The sequence below is a fragment of the Trichoderma aggressivum genome (assembly GCF_033847375.1).
Source record: "Trichoderma aggressivum f. europaeum strain CBS 100526 chromosome Unknown scaffold_052, whole genome shotgun sequence".
NCBI classification, from domain to species: Eukaryota; Fungi; Ascomycota; class Sordariomycetes; order Hypocreales; family Hypocreaceae; genus Trichoderma; species Trichoderma aggressivum.
Genome location: NW_026946418.1, coordinates 1 through 15,872, shown reverse-complemented (window position 1 = coordinate 15,872; position 15,872 = coordinate 1). Strand labels below are relative to the sequence as shown.

At 54.1% G+C, this 15,872-nt stretch overlaps 6 protein-coding genes across 6 annotated transcripts; 4 read left to right on the top strand and 2 right to left on the bottom strand.

Annotated features, from left to right (window-relative positions):
• Positions 1-284: 284 nt before the first annotated feature.
• Triagg1_9347 (uncharacterized protein) lies at positions 285-1,396 on the top strand (the record flags this gene model as incomplete). Its single annotated transcript, XM_062904295.1, has 3 exons — positions 285-767; positions 907-1,132; positions 1,227-1,396. 3 exons carry the CDS (start codon positions 285-287, stop codon positions 1,394-1,396), a joined length of 879 nt encoding a protein of 292 aa, XP_062751641.1.
• A 1,480-nt stretch (positions 1,397-2,876) lies between these two features.
• Triagg1_9346 (uncharacterized protein) lies at positions 2,877-3,782 on the top strand (the record flags this gene model as incomplete). The annotated part of the gene is made up of 1 exon (XM_062904293.1): positions 2,877-3,782. One exon carries the CDS (start codon positions 2,877-2,879, stop codon positions 3,780-3,782), a length of 906 nt encoding a protein of 301 aa, XP_062751640.1.
• Positions 3,783-4,451: 669 nt separating this feature from the next.
• Triagg1_9345 (uncharacterized protein) lies at positions 4,452-5,475 on the top strand (the record flags this gene model as incomplete). The annotated part of the gene is made up of 2 exons (XM_062904292.1): positions 4,452-4,901; positions 4,975-5,475. The coding sequence occupies 2 exons, from the start codon at positions 4,452-4,454 to the stop codon at positions 5,473-5,475; spliced, it is 951 nt and encodes a 316-aa protein (XP_062751639.1).
• A 252-nt stretch (positions 5,476-5,727) lies between these two features.
• Triagg1_9344 (uncharacterized protein) lies at positions 5,728-6,371 on the bottom strand (the record flags this gene model as incomplete). The annotated part of the gene is made up of 3 exons (XM_062904291.1): positions 5,728-6,129; positions 6,185-6,242; positions 6,328-6,371. The coding sequence occupies 3 exons, from the start codon at positions 6,369-6,371 to the stop codon at positions 5,728-5,730; spliced, it is 504 nt and encodes a 167-aa protein (XP_062751638.1).
• A 3,942-nt stretch (positions 6,372-10,313) lies between these two features.
• Triagg1_9343 (uncharacterized protein) lies at positions 10,314-12,179 on the top strand (the record flags this gene model as incomplete). The annotated part of the gene is made up of 1 exon (XM_062904290.1): positions 10,314-12,179. The coding sequence occupies one exon, from the start codon at positions 10,314-10,316 to the stop codon at positions 12,177-12,179; it is 1,866 nt and encodes a 621-aa protein (XP_062751637.1).
• Positions 12,180-12,900: 721 nt separating this feature from the next.
• On the bottom strand, positions 12,901-14,748 carry Triagg1_9342 (uncharacterized protein; the record flags this gene model as incomplete). Its single annotated transcript, XM_062904289.1, has 2 exons — positions 12,901-14,330; positions 14,400-14,748. The coding sequence occupies 2 exons, from the start codon at positions 14,746-14,748 to the stop codon at positions 12,901-12,903; spliced, it is 1,779 nt and encodes a 592-aa protein (XP_062751636.1).
• Positions 14,749-15,872: the final 1,124 nt, after the last annotated feature.

Sequence of the window (15,872 nt, the reverse complement as noted above, 5' to 3'; positions counted from 1 at the left end):
TGGAACAAAGAAGCACAGCATTGTATGGGAGAAGCTGTGCAGATGCGTGAAGGAAAGTTTCGGAGCACGATATTCTCTTGGTTCTGGTATATATGATGTAAGCTGTGCTGCGGAATTCAGCAGTTGTAGTTGACAAATCAAAGGGCGAATGAGTGTATATATAGAGAGTTGAGAGGTATAAATAACCATGGAGTGCTGAATTAACATACCGAAAATCGACATTCATAGTGTCAAATTCTTTGAAAAGATTGCAATAAAAAATAAATCCTTGAATTTCATCCAAAATGGCAGCCGCTCCACAGCAAGAATTCGACATCCCATACCGCGTCATCTCCATCACCGACAAGACGCACAAGACCTCCTACCCGGCCATTTCTCCCTCCCGCCCCGCCCTCTCCCAAGCCGGCCGGACGGTCCTCATCACCGGCGGCAGCGGGGGCATCGGCTACGGAATCGCCCTCGCGTTTGCGACTGCCGGAGCTGCCCGAGTCATCATCGTCGGCCGGGACGAAGCCAAACAACAGGCAGCTGTCGCGAGTCTCGCTGCGGAAGCGGGCTCTGGTTCGCACACAAAGTTCGAGGGGAGGGCTGCCTCGCCTGGAAGCCCAGAAAACATCGACAGCCTGTGGGATGCCCTTGCGTCCGAGGGCGTACTCGTCGACGTGCTGGTGCTGAATGCGGCTGTGACTGGCAACTCGCTGGAACGCAGCCTGTGGGCGAGGGGGTGGGAATCCACCTGGGAACAGTTCGTTGTCCATGTTCGCTCAGTGAATCACTACAGCGAACGCTTCTGGAAGCAAAACGTGGATAAAAAGGCAAGCGACTGATCCCGTATCGCTTTTCCATGGGTTCATCCATCATATATCTTGACAGAATAGTGTGTGCTAACAACGTTGTTTGATGCAGAGATATCTCGTCAATGTGGCTACATCTGCGATCCACGACTGGGACGCTGGGGTGAACACCAAATCCTACGCACTGACCAAAAACTCAGGAGTGCTCTTGCTACAGCAGCTCGCACGAGATTCACCAGTCTCCAAGATGCAGATTGTCAGCTTTCACCCGGGTGCCATATTGAGCCCTGGTGCAAAGAACGCGGGGGCGACTGAACGAACCCTCGACTGGGATGACAGTACGTATACAGCCCAAGTTCCCGGACATGATTTTTCTTCAGTTCTGGCATCCCTTGTCGTCTGATCATTCATCTAACAATCCTTGCCATTTAGTCAGCCTCCCCTCCTCTGTTGCCATCTGGGCGGCTTCGGACGAGGCAGCGTTTTTGCACGGCCGGTTCATCTGGTCAGCATGGGATGTCGAGGAGCTGCGGAGTGGGCCCCTCCGAGAGCGCATAGAGCAGGATGAGCAGTATCTGCGAATCGGCGTTCATGGTGTGTGATTAGGTGGCACATTTGTTGCACGCGATGGGATAAACCGCCCAGTGGTTGTGTACAATAATATCGAATGTAGTGGTAGCAGCGTAAGACCAGGCATTGGTCGAGGAGCCAGAGCAAAATAGAAGCAACCCCATTCTACCCCGACTCTTCTTGAGCCACATATGAGCCAGCCAGTGAGTAGAGAGGCTACTTTGCAGCAGAAGCACTCACCTCGGACTCTCGGGCATGTGTAATTCACACTTCTCCTCTCCTCCCTCTCTCCTCTCCCCCTTCTGTCGCCATCAGCAAAGCGCTCCATCATCCGAGCTGACGAAGCATCCCTCGCTAGCACTAGTAGGCAATAATCAGCCTTCCCAATTCAGCCAAATCCTCAGCTCTCCAATGATCCTCACAGCGACGAGCCGGTTCGGACCCTCGCGGCGATCCACATCAGATCCATAATAAATGGCATCAATCAGCCAACCGGCGCTCGGCTCCCGACTCCCGCCAAGCCGCCGACAGCCCGAAGGCGCACAAAACGAACCGTCTGCCCAGTCGAGATGGCTTCAATTTTCTTGCAGCAGCTTGTCCAGACGTCTCCAGTTCGACCCGTCAGTCTGGTACCTCTTTCAACCCCGGATTTCCCAAGCTTGTTGGCCCCCTCTCGAGCTCTTCATGACGCATATTGACGATTCTTCCAGATGCATTCGTCATACGGGATGAGATCATTCACTCCCTCCTTTGCGATTACGATACTCCTCCGGCAGCCACTCCATTTCTAAGCCAACAAGCCCCGGAAAACCCTTCGCTGCCCCAGTATTTCGAAAATGGAGCCTGTCCAAGTACAAGATACTCAAATGATTGCTGATTCGCCCCGTGTGATGCAAAGTCCATGTTACTGACGTTGAATCCTTGGGGTCCCGCTTCCAGCCAATCAGAGCCGCTAGCTCGACATCGCGGAAGCTTTGGCGTCGATGTCGTGATCGCTCCTAGACGCAACGCCAGACGCCCAAGCAGCTTCCAAGGCGCGTGCTCAATGCATTTGGCTCGTCTTATTGCTCCCTCTGAGCGATGTTCCGACGCCAGGCCTGGCAAATTGGACGGGGGTCTTTGCCTTTTGCAATCATTGGGGGCTCGGTTTTTTTTCTAGGCAGGAGAATTAGTCAGGGCGGGCGAAAAACAGGGCCACAGATTCCCCAGATTGCCTTGCTTTCATATACAGAGAGCCTGCCCCCAAGCTTCTCCGTAAATAATAAAAGTTCAGCTTCCATTCTCTTTGCTCCCCATAGATCCTTTGACTGGACATCCCTCTTTGACCGGTGACGCCTTTTTCTCTTCAAGAAACTAGCCCCGAAGAAAGACAGCCGCTTGGATCTCTGAATCATCTCGCACTCGCGAATACAATTCTCTCCTCAGGCACAACAGCCCAAGCACCTCTGCTGTTGCCCAACCGAGGCATCATACCAATCTTCCACCCCACAACCCCCTTTCTCTCTTGCCATCATGTCCGTCATCATGGAGCAGTCGACGGTTCAGTCGTCTTATAAGATTGATACCAACGACATCGAGTCTGGTTATGCCTCCGGCCAGTCCGACTACTCTCCGTCACCGAGAGAAGAGAAGCCCGATATTTCCCTCAGCAAGTCTCACATCGAATACCTCAACCAGCAGATGGAGAATATGCATCCCATGGACATCCTCCGCTTCTGCAGAATCATGTTCCCCAACCTCTACCAGTCAACGGCGTTTGGCCTGACGGGTCTCGCCACCATGGACATGCTGTCCAAGATCCAAAAGGAGAACCCCGAGTCCCGCACTGTCGACCTCATCTTCCTTGACACCCTGTATCACTTCAAGGAGACGTATGAGCTCGTCGACCGGGTCAGGGAAAGATATCCCAACGTCCCCATCCACATCTTCAAGCCCGACGGCATGGAGACTGCCCAGCAGCTCGAGGAGACGTATGGAGAGGAGTTTTACCACACTGCCGGCGACATGTACGACTGGATCGTCAAGGTCGAGCCCCTGCAGCGAGCATATGACGAGCTCAAGGTTGCCGCCGTGCTCAACGGCCGTCGACGATCTCAGGGCGCGGCCCGCGGCTCCATCCCCATCATCGAGCTCGATGAGGAGCGAAACATCGTCAAGATCAACCCCATGGCCGCCTGGACCTTTGCCCAGGTCAACGAGTACATCAAGGAGAACAATGTCCCCTACAACGCCTTGCTTGACCAGGGCTACAAGTCGGTTGGCGACTGGCACTCGACCAGCCCCGTCGGCGAGGGAGAGGATGAACGTGCCGGCCGCTGGAAGGGCCAGAACAAGACCGAGTGCGGCATCCACAACAAGAAGTCCAAGTACTCCGAATTTGTCGTCCAGCGGGAGGGCCAGGCTGCGCCTGTGCCATGAGCGCACGCGTCGTCGTATCTCTCGGGTGAAGCGCGCTCTCCGCACATAAAGCCCGGAGGCATGGATAGATTTGTTATGACATGATGAGCTTTAGTGGCATTGGCGATTGGAGTCTTTGAGGAGTTGCTTTCGATGGAACAGCATTGGATGGGGGGTTTGACCCCATAGATATATCATGGGCGGCGTTTGGCTTGATTTGTTTCTTTTTTTCTTCATCATTATTCCGAGAATTCACCGGCTGAGCAGGTTTCTGACAAAAAGGCGGCATCACATGCCCGTGGCAGTAGATAGCGGGGGTGAATAAATCAAAAAGTAATTCATCATCAACCCTGTGCGTGTGTCTTTGTGTAATGAATGGTGAAGGTTAGAGAAGAGGCATCATGGAGTCAGCGCCGTCTCGGTTTCTGATATATAGTTATTTGAGCCACTCAGTGCCCCGCGCCTCGCCGTAGATAAGCGTCTGACTGCGATCTACCACACTAGCCACCAACGTCAGATAGGGCACTATCAATGCTCATTGCAGGACCAGATTCAATTTTCAAATTTCCTCCAGGGTAACGATAACAGGTATTTCATTCGGAATTCAAGCAGAGCGATTGTCTTGTATTTTTAACAATTCATTCTCTCTGTTCTTCTTTTTAAACTATTCATTCAGACATCGCCTCCATTATGCAGCCTCTCACTCAGCCGTCAGCTCCATTCCGCGAGAAAAAGTCAAAAATCCTCGAGCAGCTCGCCGTTCCAGACACCGAATACTCTGACGCATCACCCAAAGGCTCCGTCGATGAAGGGATCCGGTACCTCATTGATGAAATCAACAATGCCGAGGGATTTGTAACGACGAGTAGCTGCGCTGGCCGTGCAAGCGTCTTTCTTGAGGGCAGAAAAACCAAGTCTGGGGATGGAGAGAATGGCGAGGGTGAACAAGTTGCACGAATAGGCGGCAAGGGGGCTGGAGGAACGTGGCTGTACGTCTCTCACGATGCTCGGGCTGATGGGGACGAGACACATCTGGATTGGATGCAGAGCTTAGGGTTGTCGGATTCGGTGGACATGGTTGAGACTCTTGCGGATGGAAGTGGTGAGAGAAGGCTCATACACTTTAAGTTTGAGCCCATGGTGAGCAATTCTCTTTCTCTTTATGAAGAAGATGGTTTCTTATGACAAAGGCTGACCGAAAACCTTTTCAAAGATTCTCCATGTTCTTACGGCATCACTTGGTCACGCTCAGCTTCTCCTGCGTTGTGCCTTACAAGCCGGATTCCGTGAGTCTGGCGCCATCAACATCACTTCTCACCCTAGCGAGCAAACCACGCCCATGGTCGCCATCCGCTCCATGGGTCTAAGCCTCGAATCCCTCGTGGGTTACCAGGACTCGGAGGGGCAACGCCAGCGGATAGTCTCTGCTGGGTATTTCAAGATGCTTCTGCAGATATCCAACGAGCGGTTCGTGGAAAACACAAAACGCATAGAAAGGTTCCGGTCAGCATTCAACGAGGCCGTGCTGGAACCGAAGTCGTCAAGCATCCCTAAGAAATTGAACCCCGAGGGCAAGGAATGGGAAGATGCTGCTGCCAGGCGCGAAAGGTTGCGAGTGGAAGGGCTGAAAAGGAAAGCAGCTCTCCAGGCCGACAAGGCTGATGCACCATCACAAGACATAGACGTTGAATTGCAAATGGATTCTCCCTTTTAGCGCAATGAGTTTCTTTTTTTTCTGTTCATACATTGTGCCCCATGCATGCAGCTTTTACCGCTGCCATCTTGCTATAGTGTACAGATATACACACCCATTCCATCGCTCGCCTAGAATTCCGTCAGTGCGTTCGAAGCACTGGCTTGTCATCGTAAGTCTATATAGCCGCTGATCTCTCTCTTCTTTTGCATCTTTCTGTTCTTTTCTACCCTCTCACGTTGTCTCCTTTTTTCATATGCTCAAAAAAAAGCTCTATGCCGTGACCTTGTTGATCCAGTCCTTCTCCAGCTTCTTGACTTCCGCCTTGAATGCCTCGACTTCGTCATAGCAGACCAGAGGTCTCCTGTCGTTCTCCCTCAAGCATCGAATGACATTGTTTCGCGCCGTCTCCACGGTCTCGGGCAGCTCTCGCACAATTCTGCGCTGCTCGAGCTTGCTGCGCAGCTCATCAATCTCCTTGCTGACGGTGTAGCGGCTGGGGCCGTTATCTTCGGTGATTGAAGAAGCCGCCTCTGAGATCTTCTCGTGTGCGAATTTGAGGGCGTCGGACTCTTGCTTCTGCAGCCTCTTGAGCTCTTCGGCGACGCGGGCCTGGATATGTTGCTCAACTAGCTTGGCCCGGGAGGCATCCGTCTGGGGAACCGCTGGATCAGTCTCGACAGAACATTACAAACTACAGAGATTGAATAGAATCGGATCGAGGGCGTACTTCGGGGCTAGTTTGCAGCGACTCCATGACGGGCAGAGAGACGCTGGGCGGTCCTGAGCTGTTTTGATATAAAATTTCACCTCGTTAGCTGGCGAATGGGACTCAAGAAATGCTTTAAATGTTCAATTGACGTGATTACATACACCTTCCATTCGTAGGCCTGGGGCTTTGACTCTTGGGCACCCATGGCGACGGGCTCAATGGCGATGCGACAATTGTAGGGCGTGTTGAGCTCGTGATGGCGCTTTTTCGAAAATTCCGGGCATATTCGGCTGGCGTCACTGAGCTGCCGGGTCCGGAGGTTTCTGCCTGAGGAGCAAGCGTGGCTAATGAGGTGGCGCAGTTGAATGTGGCTGGTGCATCAGGTATTCCTCACATTCCTCAAAAGTGAACATCTCTCGTACGGAGCACATGCACATATGCTACAGTCACATGACCGGCGTTTCAAAGTTCAATTGCGAATGTATTGAACTGATTGATAAAGATTATTGTTCACGATAACAACAGCAACACACAAAATTCCATCACAGAATGAATAAAGGAGGCATTCAATAAGCCCACTCGCCTTCTATTCAACACAGATCGATCTTGCTAGTGCGCAATCTCTGCAATGTTTCAGAAGGCCTTGCATTGCTCCATTCTGAGTGGCGCATGTAAGATTGCCGAGCCCTTCCAAATGCTGCACTTAATGACAGTTACGCCTTTGAAACAGGGACGGATGCAATCTTCAGCATCCCATCATCACGACATGTCCCTCTATTGTCGTGCCACGAATGTTGGAAAAGGTTTTCTTTCTCTTCTTCAATGATTGAGCCAAGATAATGGTGACGGCTGCCATGGCTTCATTGGGTAATTCGCCGAAGCATGCGTGGGGCAATTGAGCAGGTTGTGGCCCCTGGCAGCAAAAGATGAGATGAATGGCCTTGGCCTCATCTTGCTGTGACATGCCAATGCGATGGGCTCCGGCGGGATGGAAGGCCTTTTCACTGGCATCATGCTTGTTGGGCTCGCCCACGTTTTCTCACCTTGATCTCTTGCTATTCCGCTAACGTGTAGAAATTCCGGATGGCATGGCAGAGTGGAGAGGTGCTGCTCGTGCGCAATCTTAATGGTAATTTTTGGCAATCTATCTCTTAATATCTGTTAATATCCATCCCCAGCAACTGAGCAGGCGGACCCGGGCAGATGATTGACTCTCAATAGGTGCCTTTCAGGTTCAGGTCGAATATTAGCAAGGGGCAGTAGGATACGATTTAGGGCAGGAATATCTCCTTATGGCCTCGCACATCATGCCACCTGCGCGTCTGCTCATGCCATGCGGCGCTGCCAGAGTGAATTTTTGTGCGGTGGGAGGAGATTACGACGAGGAAGCTGCCTTTTTGCTTTTTGGCGTTGCATCTCGGGCTGAAACGACGCCGGCCCTCGTGTTGCCGCGATGGCTTCCGCAAATCCGACGTCAAGTCCGGCCTGTGACTCTGACTGGCTGCCCTCTTCACCGCAGTGTCGCAGTCGGTCGGAACGCAGAACCAGTCATGATGAGTTTGCCACTCCCTCGTGTCTCTGTTTCCTCACAGGCAACGGCAGGGAAACCACAAGAAAAAGGCACCCCTGAACTAGGCTCGATGGCATGCAGGGCCCGCTCCAGTGGCTGGTTTCAGAACCGAGCAGCCAGTCAGACGGCGCATCTCGACGTCAGACCCCAGCATCTGAGGCCAGAGTTTGCAGCCAACCACGGCGTCCGGAACGGCGTTGGAGATGGTGCTTTTCCCAGTCGGGCGGCCTTCTGTCTTCTTTGCGTCGGTCATCCCTGCATAGCGCTCCCGAGCCGAGTCGAGAGCATGAGGGGAAAGAGGCGCTGTTAGCCTATCGGTGGATGGGAGAGAGGAGAGAGGGCGCCTAGAAGGGCAGACGGCCAGTTCTGCCCGAGATTCTGCAGAGCCTGCTGAAGATGATGCCGGCGATGCGGGTTTTTGACTTGGCAGTCTTGACGAAAGTAGGTATTGACTCGTATCCGTAACCCTGGAGGGCTGAGCGTCAGTGCGGGCACCGAGGCGATTGTACACGTAAGGACACGCGGATCGAATTGGCGCTCTGGGGGGAACATGACATGTGAGATCAACTGATGCAAATCGAGGCTGAATGATGGTGCCGTGTTGAAGCTGTTTTGATTTGATGAATGCCATTCAGTGTTTCTGAGCCAGCCATCGAGGCAACTCACCACTCTACCAGAGACAAGAATCAATGTCGCGGTCAGAATTAAGCGTAAACTCAAACAGCAGACGAACGGCCGTCCAATTGATGTTCTCAACAGTGCAGTCCCTATTGATTGGCTTTTTCCCTCTTGATCTCACCATCTCTCTCTGTGCTATTTAACTCTGCAGCTGCAGTGGCGTGCTGACGTGCTTCTGGTACCTGCGTCTGGCGTCGTGCAAACAATTGATGCTTCGTCCCAGCAGAAAACACCATGGAATAAGCAGCTGGCGTTTTTAGCGGCCGCGTGCCACTGCCAGCCATCCGAGCGGAGTTGGGCGCTAGAGAGCTACAGGGGCCACCAAAAGGGCTCCGTCGAAGCTCCATTGGGCCCCCATAGGCCCCCATAGGTGCCCCCGTCAGAGGGAGCAGGGCCCTGGCTTGGGCGGTCCAGGGCGTCTGCTAGGGCTTCTGCTGGGGGGCCTCGGCAGGGGCGTTGAGAGCGCTAATCGCTTGGCCGCGCAGCTTCAACGCCCAGCAGCCACTGATCGCCTCCCAAACATGCCATCGCAGCCATCAGGGGGAATGTGGGCGGCCGAGGGCGAACCATCTTTTACTCTCCCTGCGCCCCCTCGAGGCCACTTGTTTCCATCATCGTTTTTTGCCTGATTGTCTCTTTTCCTCTCCAGCTTGGTTGGCTCGACCTGTCCATTCCCTCAGCCCTTCTGCGTTTCATCTGATCTGATTTGCCCACTCGTTCTCTCGTCATCACGTTGTTTCCACCTGACTCTTTAAAAAAAAAAAGAAAGAAAACGGGAAACTGAACAATCATTGAATCAATACTTCAACTGCCTCCTTCGCAGTCATTTCTCAAAGGGGCTGGTGATCTTCACCTTGACAAGCCCTGCCGTCATCAACTTCAATCTCAATCTCAATCTCCATCAATATCGTCTCCTCGAAACATCTGCTGCGTGCGGCCGATTTGTTTCCTTTTTTTTCTTCCCAGGATCCCCTTGGCGCGGAGATCGGCTGGACTATTGCAGCTTTGCGTTTCAACTACCTGACTTGACTTTTTTTTTTGCCGCTACACTCGCATAGCCGCCTGCTACCACATACCAGCACCAGATCGTCAAGCTGAAACCTTGGGCGGCATAAATAAACACGCCAAAGCAAACGCACTCTTCGCGGGACCAGCAAAAAAATACCGCTCCCGTCCGCCTCCTGTCACTGTTATTTTGTCTATTGTTATTCTTTTTTGGACTCAACTGCCTGGTCCTTGCTCGAGTCTCCATCCCATACACTATCTCCTCAATTATCCACGGGTCCACCGAAGCCGCTGCGTGCGCGTGTCAGCAACCCCCCCAAGTCGAAACAATCGAATCTCGCAAGGAAACAAGTTCAATTGTCCCGAAAGCCGACTGGCCGTTCTGGAAACAAATTCTAGTTGCCGCTACTGCACCTTGACTTGAACCTGAGGCTACGGGCACACAGCAACGGGAGTGACTTGGGTCCCTGCACCCAGTTTCTGCTTCTTCGCCTGCTCGGAGCGAACCAGCTTCCACTTCCTTAACCCCTTCGACCTTCTCCTTCTTCCCGGCCCTTGGTTGTGTTACATGCACAGGATGCTCTTCGACAACGAAGCGTAACACACACGACCTGTTTTCTTTTTTGCCCTTTCTTCCGGCCGTGACTCCAGCTCGCTACTGAGTGGCGCTCTTTGGAACACGGTCGACACTCTCGTTTTTTACCTGTTTGGGGTTCACGAACAGCACCTTTTTGGCTGGCGACGGTTCACTCTTTACGGCCTGTTCACCACTTGATCCTTCACACTCATTTGCCCTGCCTCTCTCGACGACGAAATCCTAAACCTCTTCAAGAAAGAAAAAAAAAAGAAAAGAAGAAAAAAAAAAAACCAAAAAAGAGCCAAGACCAAGACAAGATGGACTTCCATCCGCGCCGGTTCGCTGGAGGCATCGAGTCTTTGGTGCCCACTCGGGTGCTCCAAGCCAGGTCGTCGGATAGCTCAGAGGTACCATCTAATCCAACCATTGCACCCTATACCACCGCGCTAAATGGTGTTGATCAGAATCAAAACAATCTCTTCAAGGATATTCTCTGGACCAGTCTGGGGGCTGTTGCTGTCATTGTGTTACTTATCAGAATCGCAGAACTACTATGGGCCAAGCTGCGCCAGGTGTCGGCCATGTCGGTGCCGCGAGACAAGCAGGGCTACTGGAAGATTTCGCAATGGAGTTGGATGCCGGGCATGAAGAAGCACATGATTTACGCTCCTCTGTTTGGAAAGCGCCACAACCGCGAGTTTCGCTTCTCGTCCGCCATCAACGTCGGCACTCTACCCTCGAGGCTGCACGCCACGCTGCTGCTCCTGTACCTCGCTAGCAACATTGTGTACATGTTCATCCTCGACTGGACGCAGGCCAACTACTACTCGTTTTGCGCCGAGCTGCGTGGCCGTGCCGGAACCTTGGCCCTCGTCAACATGGTGCCCCTGATCATCATGGCGGGCCGCAACAACCCCCTTATCGGCCTCTTGCAAATCAGCTTCGACACGTACAACCTCCTGCACCGGTGGATGGGCCGCATCGTGGCCATCGAGGTCATCATCCACACCATTGCCTGGGCCATCCCGAGCGTCGCTAACAGCGGCTGGTCTGGTGTCTGGAAGTCGATATTCAAGTCGCCCTTTCTCGGATACGGGGGCCTTGGCACGCTCGCCTTCGCCCTCATCTTCATCCTCGCCGTCTCGCCCCTCCGACACGCCTTTTACGAGACCTTCCTCAACCTTCACATCCTGCTCGCCGCCATCGCCTTCGCCTGCACATGGGTCCACTGCGTCACCGCCAGCATCCCCGGTGGCCTCCCGCAGCTGTCGTGGGTCATCGCCATCCTGGCCCTGTGGATTGCCGACCGCCTGGCTCGCATTGTCCGCATGGCGTGGGCCAACTGGTCCGACAAGGGCTTCGCCGACGCCCTGTGCGAGCCCATGCCCGGCGAGGTCACCCGAGTCACCTTCCGCCTGCCGCGATACGTCAACATCAAGCCGGGAACCCACGCCTACCTCCGTTTCTGGAACGTCAACGTGTGGGAGAGCCACCCCTTTTCCATTGCCTGGGTCGACCACGAGATCCAACACTCCCTGCCGACGGCCGAGAAGGAGCCCCTCACCGCGATGGACCGTAGCAATGCATTCACCTCGGTGTCGTTCCTCATCGGCGCTCAGACCGGCATGACACGGAAACTCTACAACACGGTCAAGGCCTCAGAACAGGGCATCCGGATGAAGGCGGCGCTGGAGGGCCCGTATGCTGGACATCACAGCCTCGACTCGTACGGCCACGCGGTCCTGTTTGCCGGCTCCACTGGCATCACGCACCAGATTTCCTACATTCGACATCTGCTAAACGGCTACAACGAAGGCACGGTCGCGACTCGGCGAGTAACGCTTGTCTGGATTATCCGGGAGTATGAATCCCTCGAGTGGGTGCGCCCATTCATGGACCAGATCTTGCGAATCCCGAACCGCAAAGACATCCTGCGCATCCAAGTCTTCGTCACGCGACCCCAAAACCCCCGCGACATTGCCAGCTCCAGCTCAACGGTCAAGATGTTCCCCGGACGTCCCAACGTGCCGCTACTGCTGGCCAAGGAAGTCCAGGAGCAGGTCGGCGCCATGGTCGTCACCGTCTGCGGGCCTGGTGCTTTGGCAGACGACGTGCGCGGCGCCGTCCGGTCGGTGCAAGGCCACACTGTCGTCGATTTCATTGAAGAGAGCTTCACTTGGTGATGTGCGACATATATAAACCGCCATCTATATATCTTTTATCTGGGTATTATGAAACGATGTTTGCAAAAAGAATCTTTTTATAACTATACTAGATGGGAGGGGGAAATCGAGGCGCTAGCCGGCGAAGGGACACGGGTTTTTTTTTGCCATTCGACGTGTATATATATTTTTTTTTATTAAATCTGCGACGCGGGGATTATAGCATCTACGAAAGGGGGGATGTACCAGACGTTGTATAGAATCTGCATCACTTCTTCTATACTCTTTTTTCTTTCTTTTTTACAAGATGAAACGGCGCAAGACGGTTGTGTTTTTTTTTGTTCTATAGCATAGCATCTGGGGAAATTGGACTGACATTTATCCTTTCTTTCTTTTTGTTAATTCTTCTCTCTTTTTTGTGTTCATGACTATGCATGTGTGTATGTCGTGTGACTCCAATTCCATATGAAGTTTGTAATTATTATACTTGGAATGCTATAGTATTTCATTTGTTCTTTTAGACTCGTTTTTGAAATACTCGTTGATATAGAACAAAGAAAAAAGGAACTATAAACTGCCTGCCATGCTTTTCCCCCAATTCACTTGGGTAATACTGTACACATCATAAAACTCCCTTATTCACAAGATATTCAAACTGCCTCCCCCAGAAAAAAAAAGGACCAAAGAAACGCCGTGTCTCCCCCTCCCTTGCTCTCCCCTTCCAAACACATCATCCCAATGCTTACGCTCCCACAAGCCCCTGGAGTTGCGCGGGCATCATCCCTTCGTCGTCCAGGCCCCTGAACCCTTCCTCGACGACCCACGCCCTGCCTCGCTCCCTGGGGTGAAGGAACTCGCATGAGCGGCCCACGACGAGGAGCCCCGGCGGGCGGCTGCCCTCTGCTTCGATGGCCTCGGCGACGTGGGCGAGGGTGGTGCGGATGACGCGCTGGTCGGGACAACTTGCGCGCTCGATGACGGCGCAGGGGGTAGAGAGGGGCCAGAGGGTCCTTGATGACGACGACGACGACGGTGTGGTGGTGTTGGTAACAGTGTTGCTGGGTTCGGGGGCTTTCCCGTCCTGATCTGCTTCGACGGCGGTGGTGAGTTCGCGCACCAGGCCGACGATGCGGTGCAGCGCCATGAGGAAGACGACTGTCCGCGAGGCGACGTACTCGGGCGGCGAGGGGGCCTTGCCCTTCTTGCCCGTGCCGGTGCAGACGAGGACCTGGTCGGCGACGTCGCGCTGGGTGGCGGGGATGGCCGCGAACAGGGGCGCGCTGAGGGCGCTGGTGACGCCGGGCAGGACGACGACGGCGCCGGGGGCGGCGAAGCCGTGCTGGCGGAAGTAGGCGAGCTCCTCGCCGCCGCGGCCGTAGATGAAGGGGTCGCCCTGCTTGAGGCGGAGGACCGTCTTGCCGGCGCGGGCGGCGGCGAGGGCGGCGGCCAGGAGCTCGTCCTGGGCCTGCTCGGCGTTGCCCGGGAACTTGCGGGCGATCTCGACGGGGGTGCGGCGCGGGATCAGGTCCAGCACGCCCGAGGGCACGAGCTTGTCGGCGAGGATGAGGTCGGCGGACTGGATGGCGTTGTAGGTTGCGCGGGTGAGCAGGTCTGGGTGTCCTGGCCCGCTGCCGGCGAGAATGACCTTGCCCTGCGGCCGCTCAAGGCCGGCGTCGTCGTCTCGAGGCCTGCGCTTTGCGAGGTCTGACTCTGCGGCGCTGCTGCTGGCGTAGGCCTCGAGGAGGCGGTGGACGTCGTCGTCGGTGACGGAGGCGAGCTTCTTCAGGGGCCAGTACTCGCAGACCTGGCTGAGCCAGCGCATCCTCCTGTTGCGGCGGGCATCGTCCTCGGCGGTGACGAGCTTGTTGAACAGCGCGCTCTGGTCGACGGAGTCGTCGAGGTCACCCAAGCTGCCCCCCTCGTCGTGCTGCTGGATGCGTCGCCTCGCCTCGCCGAAACGATGGCACGCGGCGCCGAGGTTGGGCGGTAGAGAAGAGGCGATTTCGCGGCGGATGCGGGAGGCGAGCTTGCAGCCGCGGCCGTTTGTGGTGACGCCGATCTGGAGAGGGCCGTCGGAGTGGACGGAGAGGAGGGAGAAGGTGCAGAGATGGGGGGCGTCGACGACGTTGACGGGGATGCGGTTGCGCTTGCAGAGGGAGGAGATGTGCGAGGCTTGAGCGTGGTGATGTTTAGTTTATTTGTATATGTATGTAGGGATAGTTGAAGGGAGTGAAAACGCACCAAGTTCGTCTCGTGATGCTCCCGCCGTTACAAACACGGCGTCGACGACTCGTCCAACTTCTTGTCTGCCCAGTCGAAACAGATGCTCATCTTCAAACTCCTCGCGCACCCACTTGACGCTGCCGTCGTCAATCTTCTGCTGCAGGCCGTAGTGTAGCTCAGCCGTCTCTGGCGCAACGACGATGGGGTGCGCTCCGGCGCCCAGAGACTGTGCGCATCGAGCTGCGGCCAAGGGGTTTGTGCCGATGACGAGATGGATGTTGCCCGTGCAGTTGAGGCCGGCGAGCAATGTGTTGCTGCTGCTGCTGGTGAGTGAAGGTGAAGGTGAAGGTGAGGTAGTAGTAGCCATTTTTTCTTTGATATGGCGGGATGTCGGGAGGCCCGAGATCCGGGGGGGGGGGATGATGATTGAAGGGTTTCACAACGTTGTTTGAGATTGGAATATAGCCGTGTATTTCAACAAAACTGGAAGTAAAAAAGAGTGATGTTTACTCTTGCTCTTACTTGAGTATTATTAAATAAAGCATCTGAATGGAAATCGTTTTATCCACATTGAACAAAATCTCACCAGTCATGTTCCCTCCCGACCGCCCGACGCCCCCAACGCCGAACAGCCGAACGAGAGCTTTTTTGTATTTTTTTTTGTCTGTTCTGAATTAGTCAAACCCCAGTCCAATCCGCCGAGCTGTATTACGAGTACACCTTTGTGCCAGCTTTTCGCGGGTTGGCTGAGGCTTCTTGGTAGCTCTACTTGCACGTACGGAAATGATCAATCTGCCACCAAGTTGACGCCATTCGCCCATGTGGGGCCGCTATCGGACTGATAAGACGAGCACTGATTACAGGGACAGGTAGGCAGATTGTGAGCATCTATCGATACTAGCTATGGAATACAGTCAATGAGACGAAGCATCTCCGAGGCGCTGCGCTGTTTGTTGACGAGAAATGCTGCTGCTTATCGGGTGAACCAGATGGATTGCCTTGGTTGTGAGTGTAGCGTCGACCACGACGAGCATCTCCGAGGCTTTTGTTCAGATCTGCTTCTTATCAGACTCAGAGATAAGCCTGACCAGATGGTAGGATTGTGAGCTTGTGATGATGATCTGACCATCTCCGAGGCGATTCAATAGATCTGTCCCGTCTTTTGGCCAAAAGGTAAAAGGAAAAGAAATCATGTTGCGGAGATCGCTAGTCGCTTTCGATTCGCTTCGCATGTAAAAAAAGAAGATAAGAATAGGTAGCAAGGTGTGAACCTGTGACTCAAGTTAGATCTTTACAGAGCTCTCAATACTATATGAGTTGGGGATGGTATATCGAATTCACCCTCATACAACCCCTTCATGTTTCTGTTTTGTGTGGGGGTTAGGAAAAAAAAAAAGTGTCCTCAAGGGAACAGTTCCGTGCTATCATGTTATGTGCTTATGTCCGCGGGGGGGGGGGGGGGGGGGGGGGGGGGGGGGGGGGGGGGGGGGG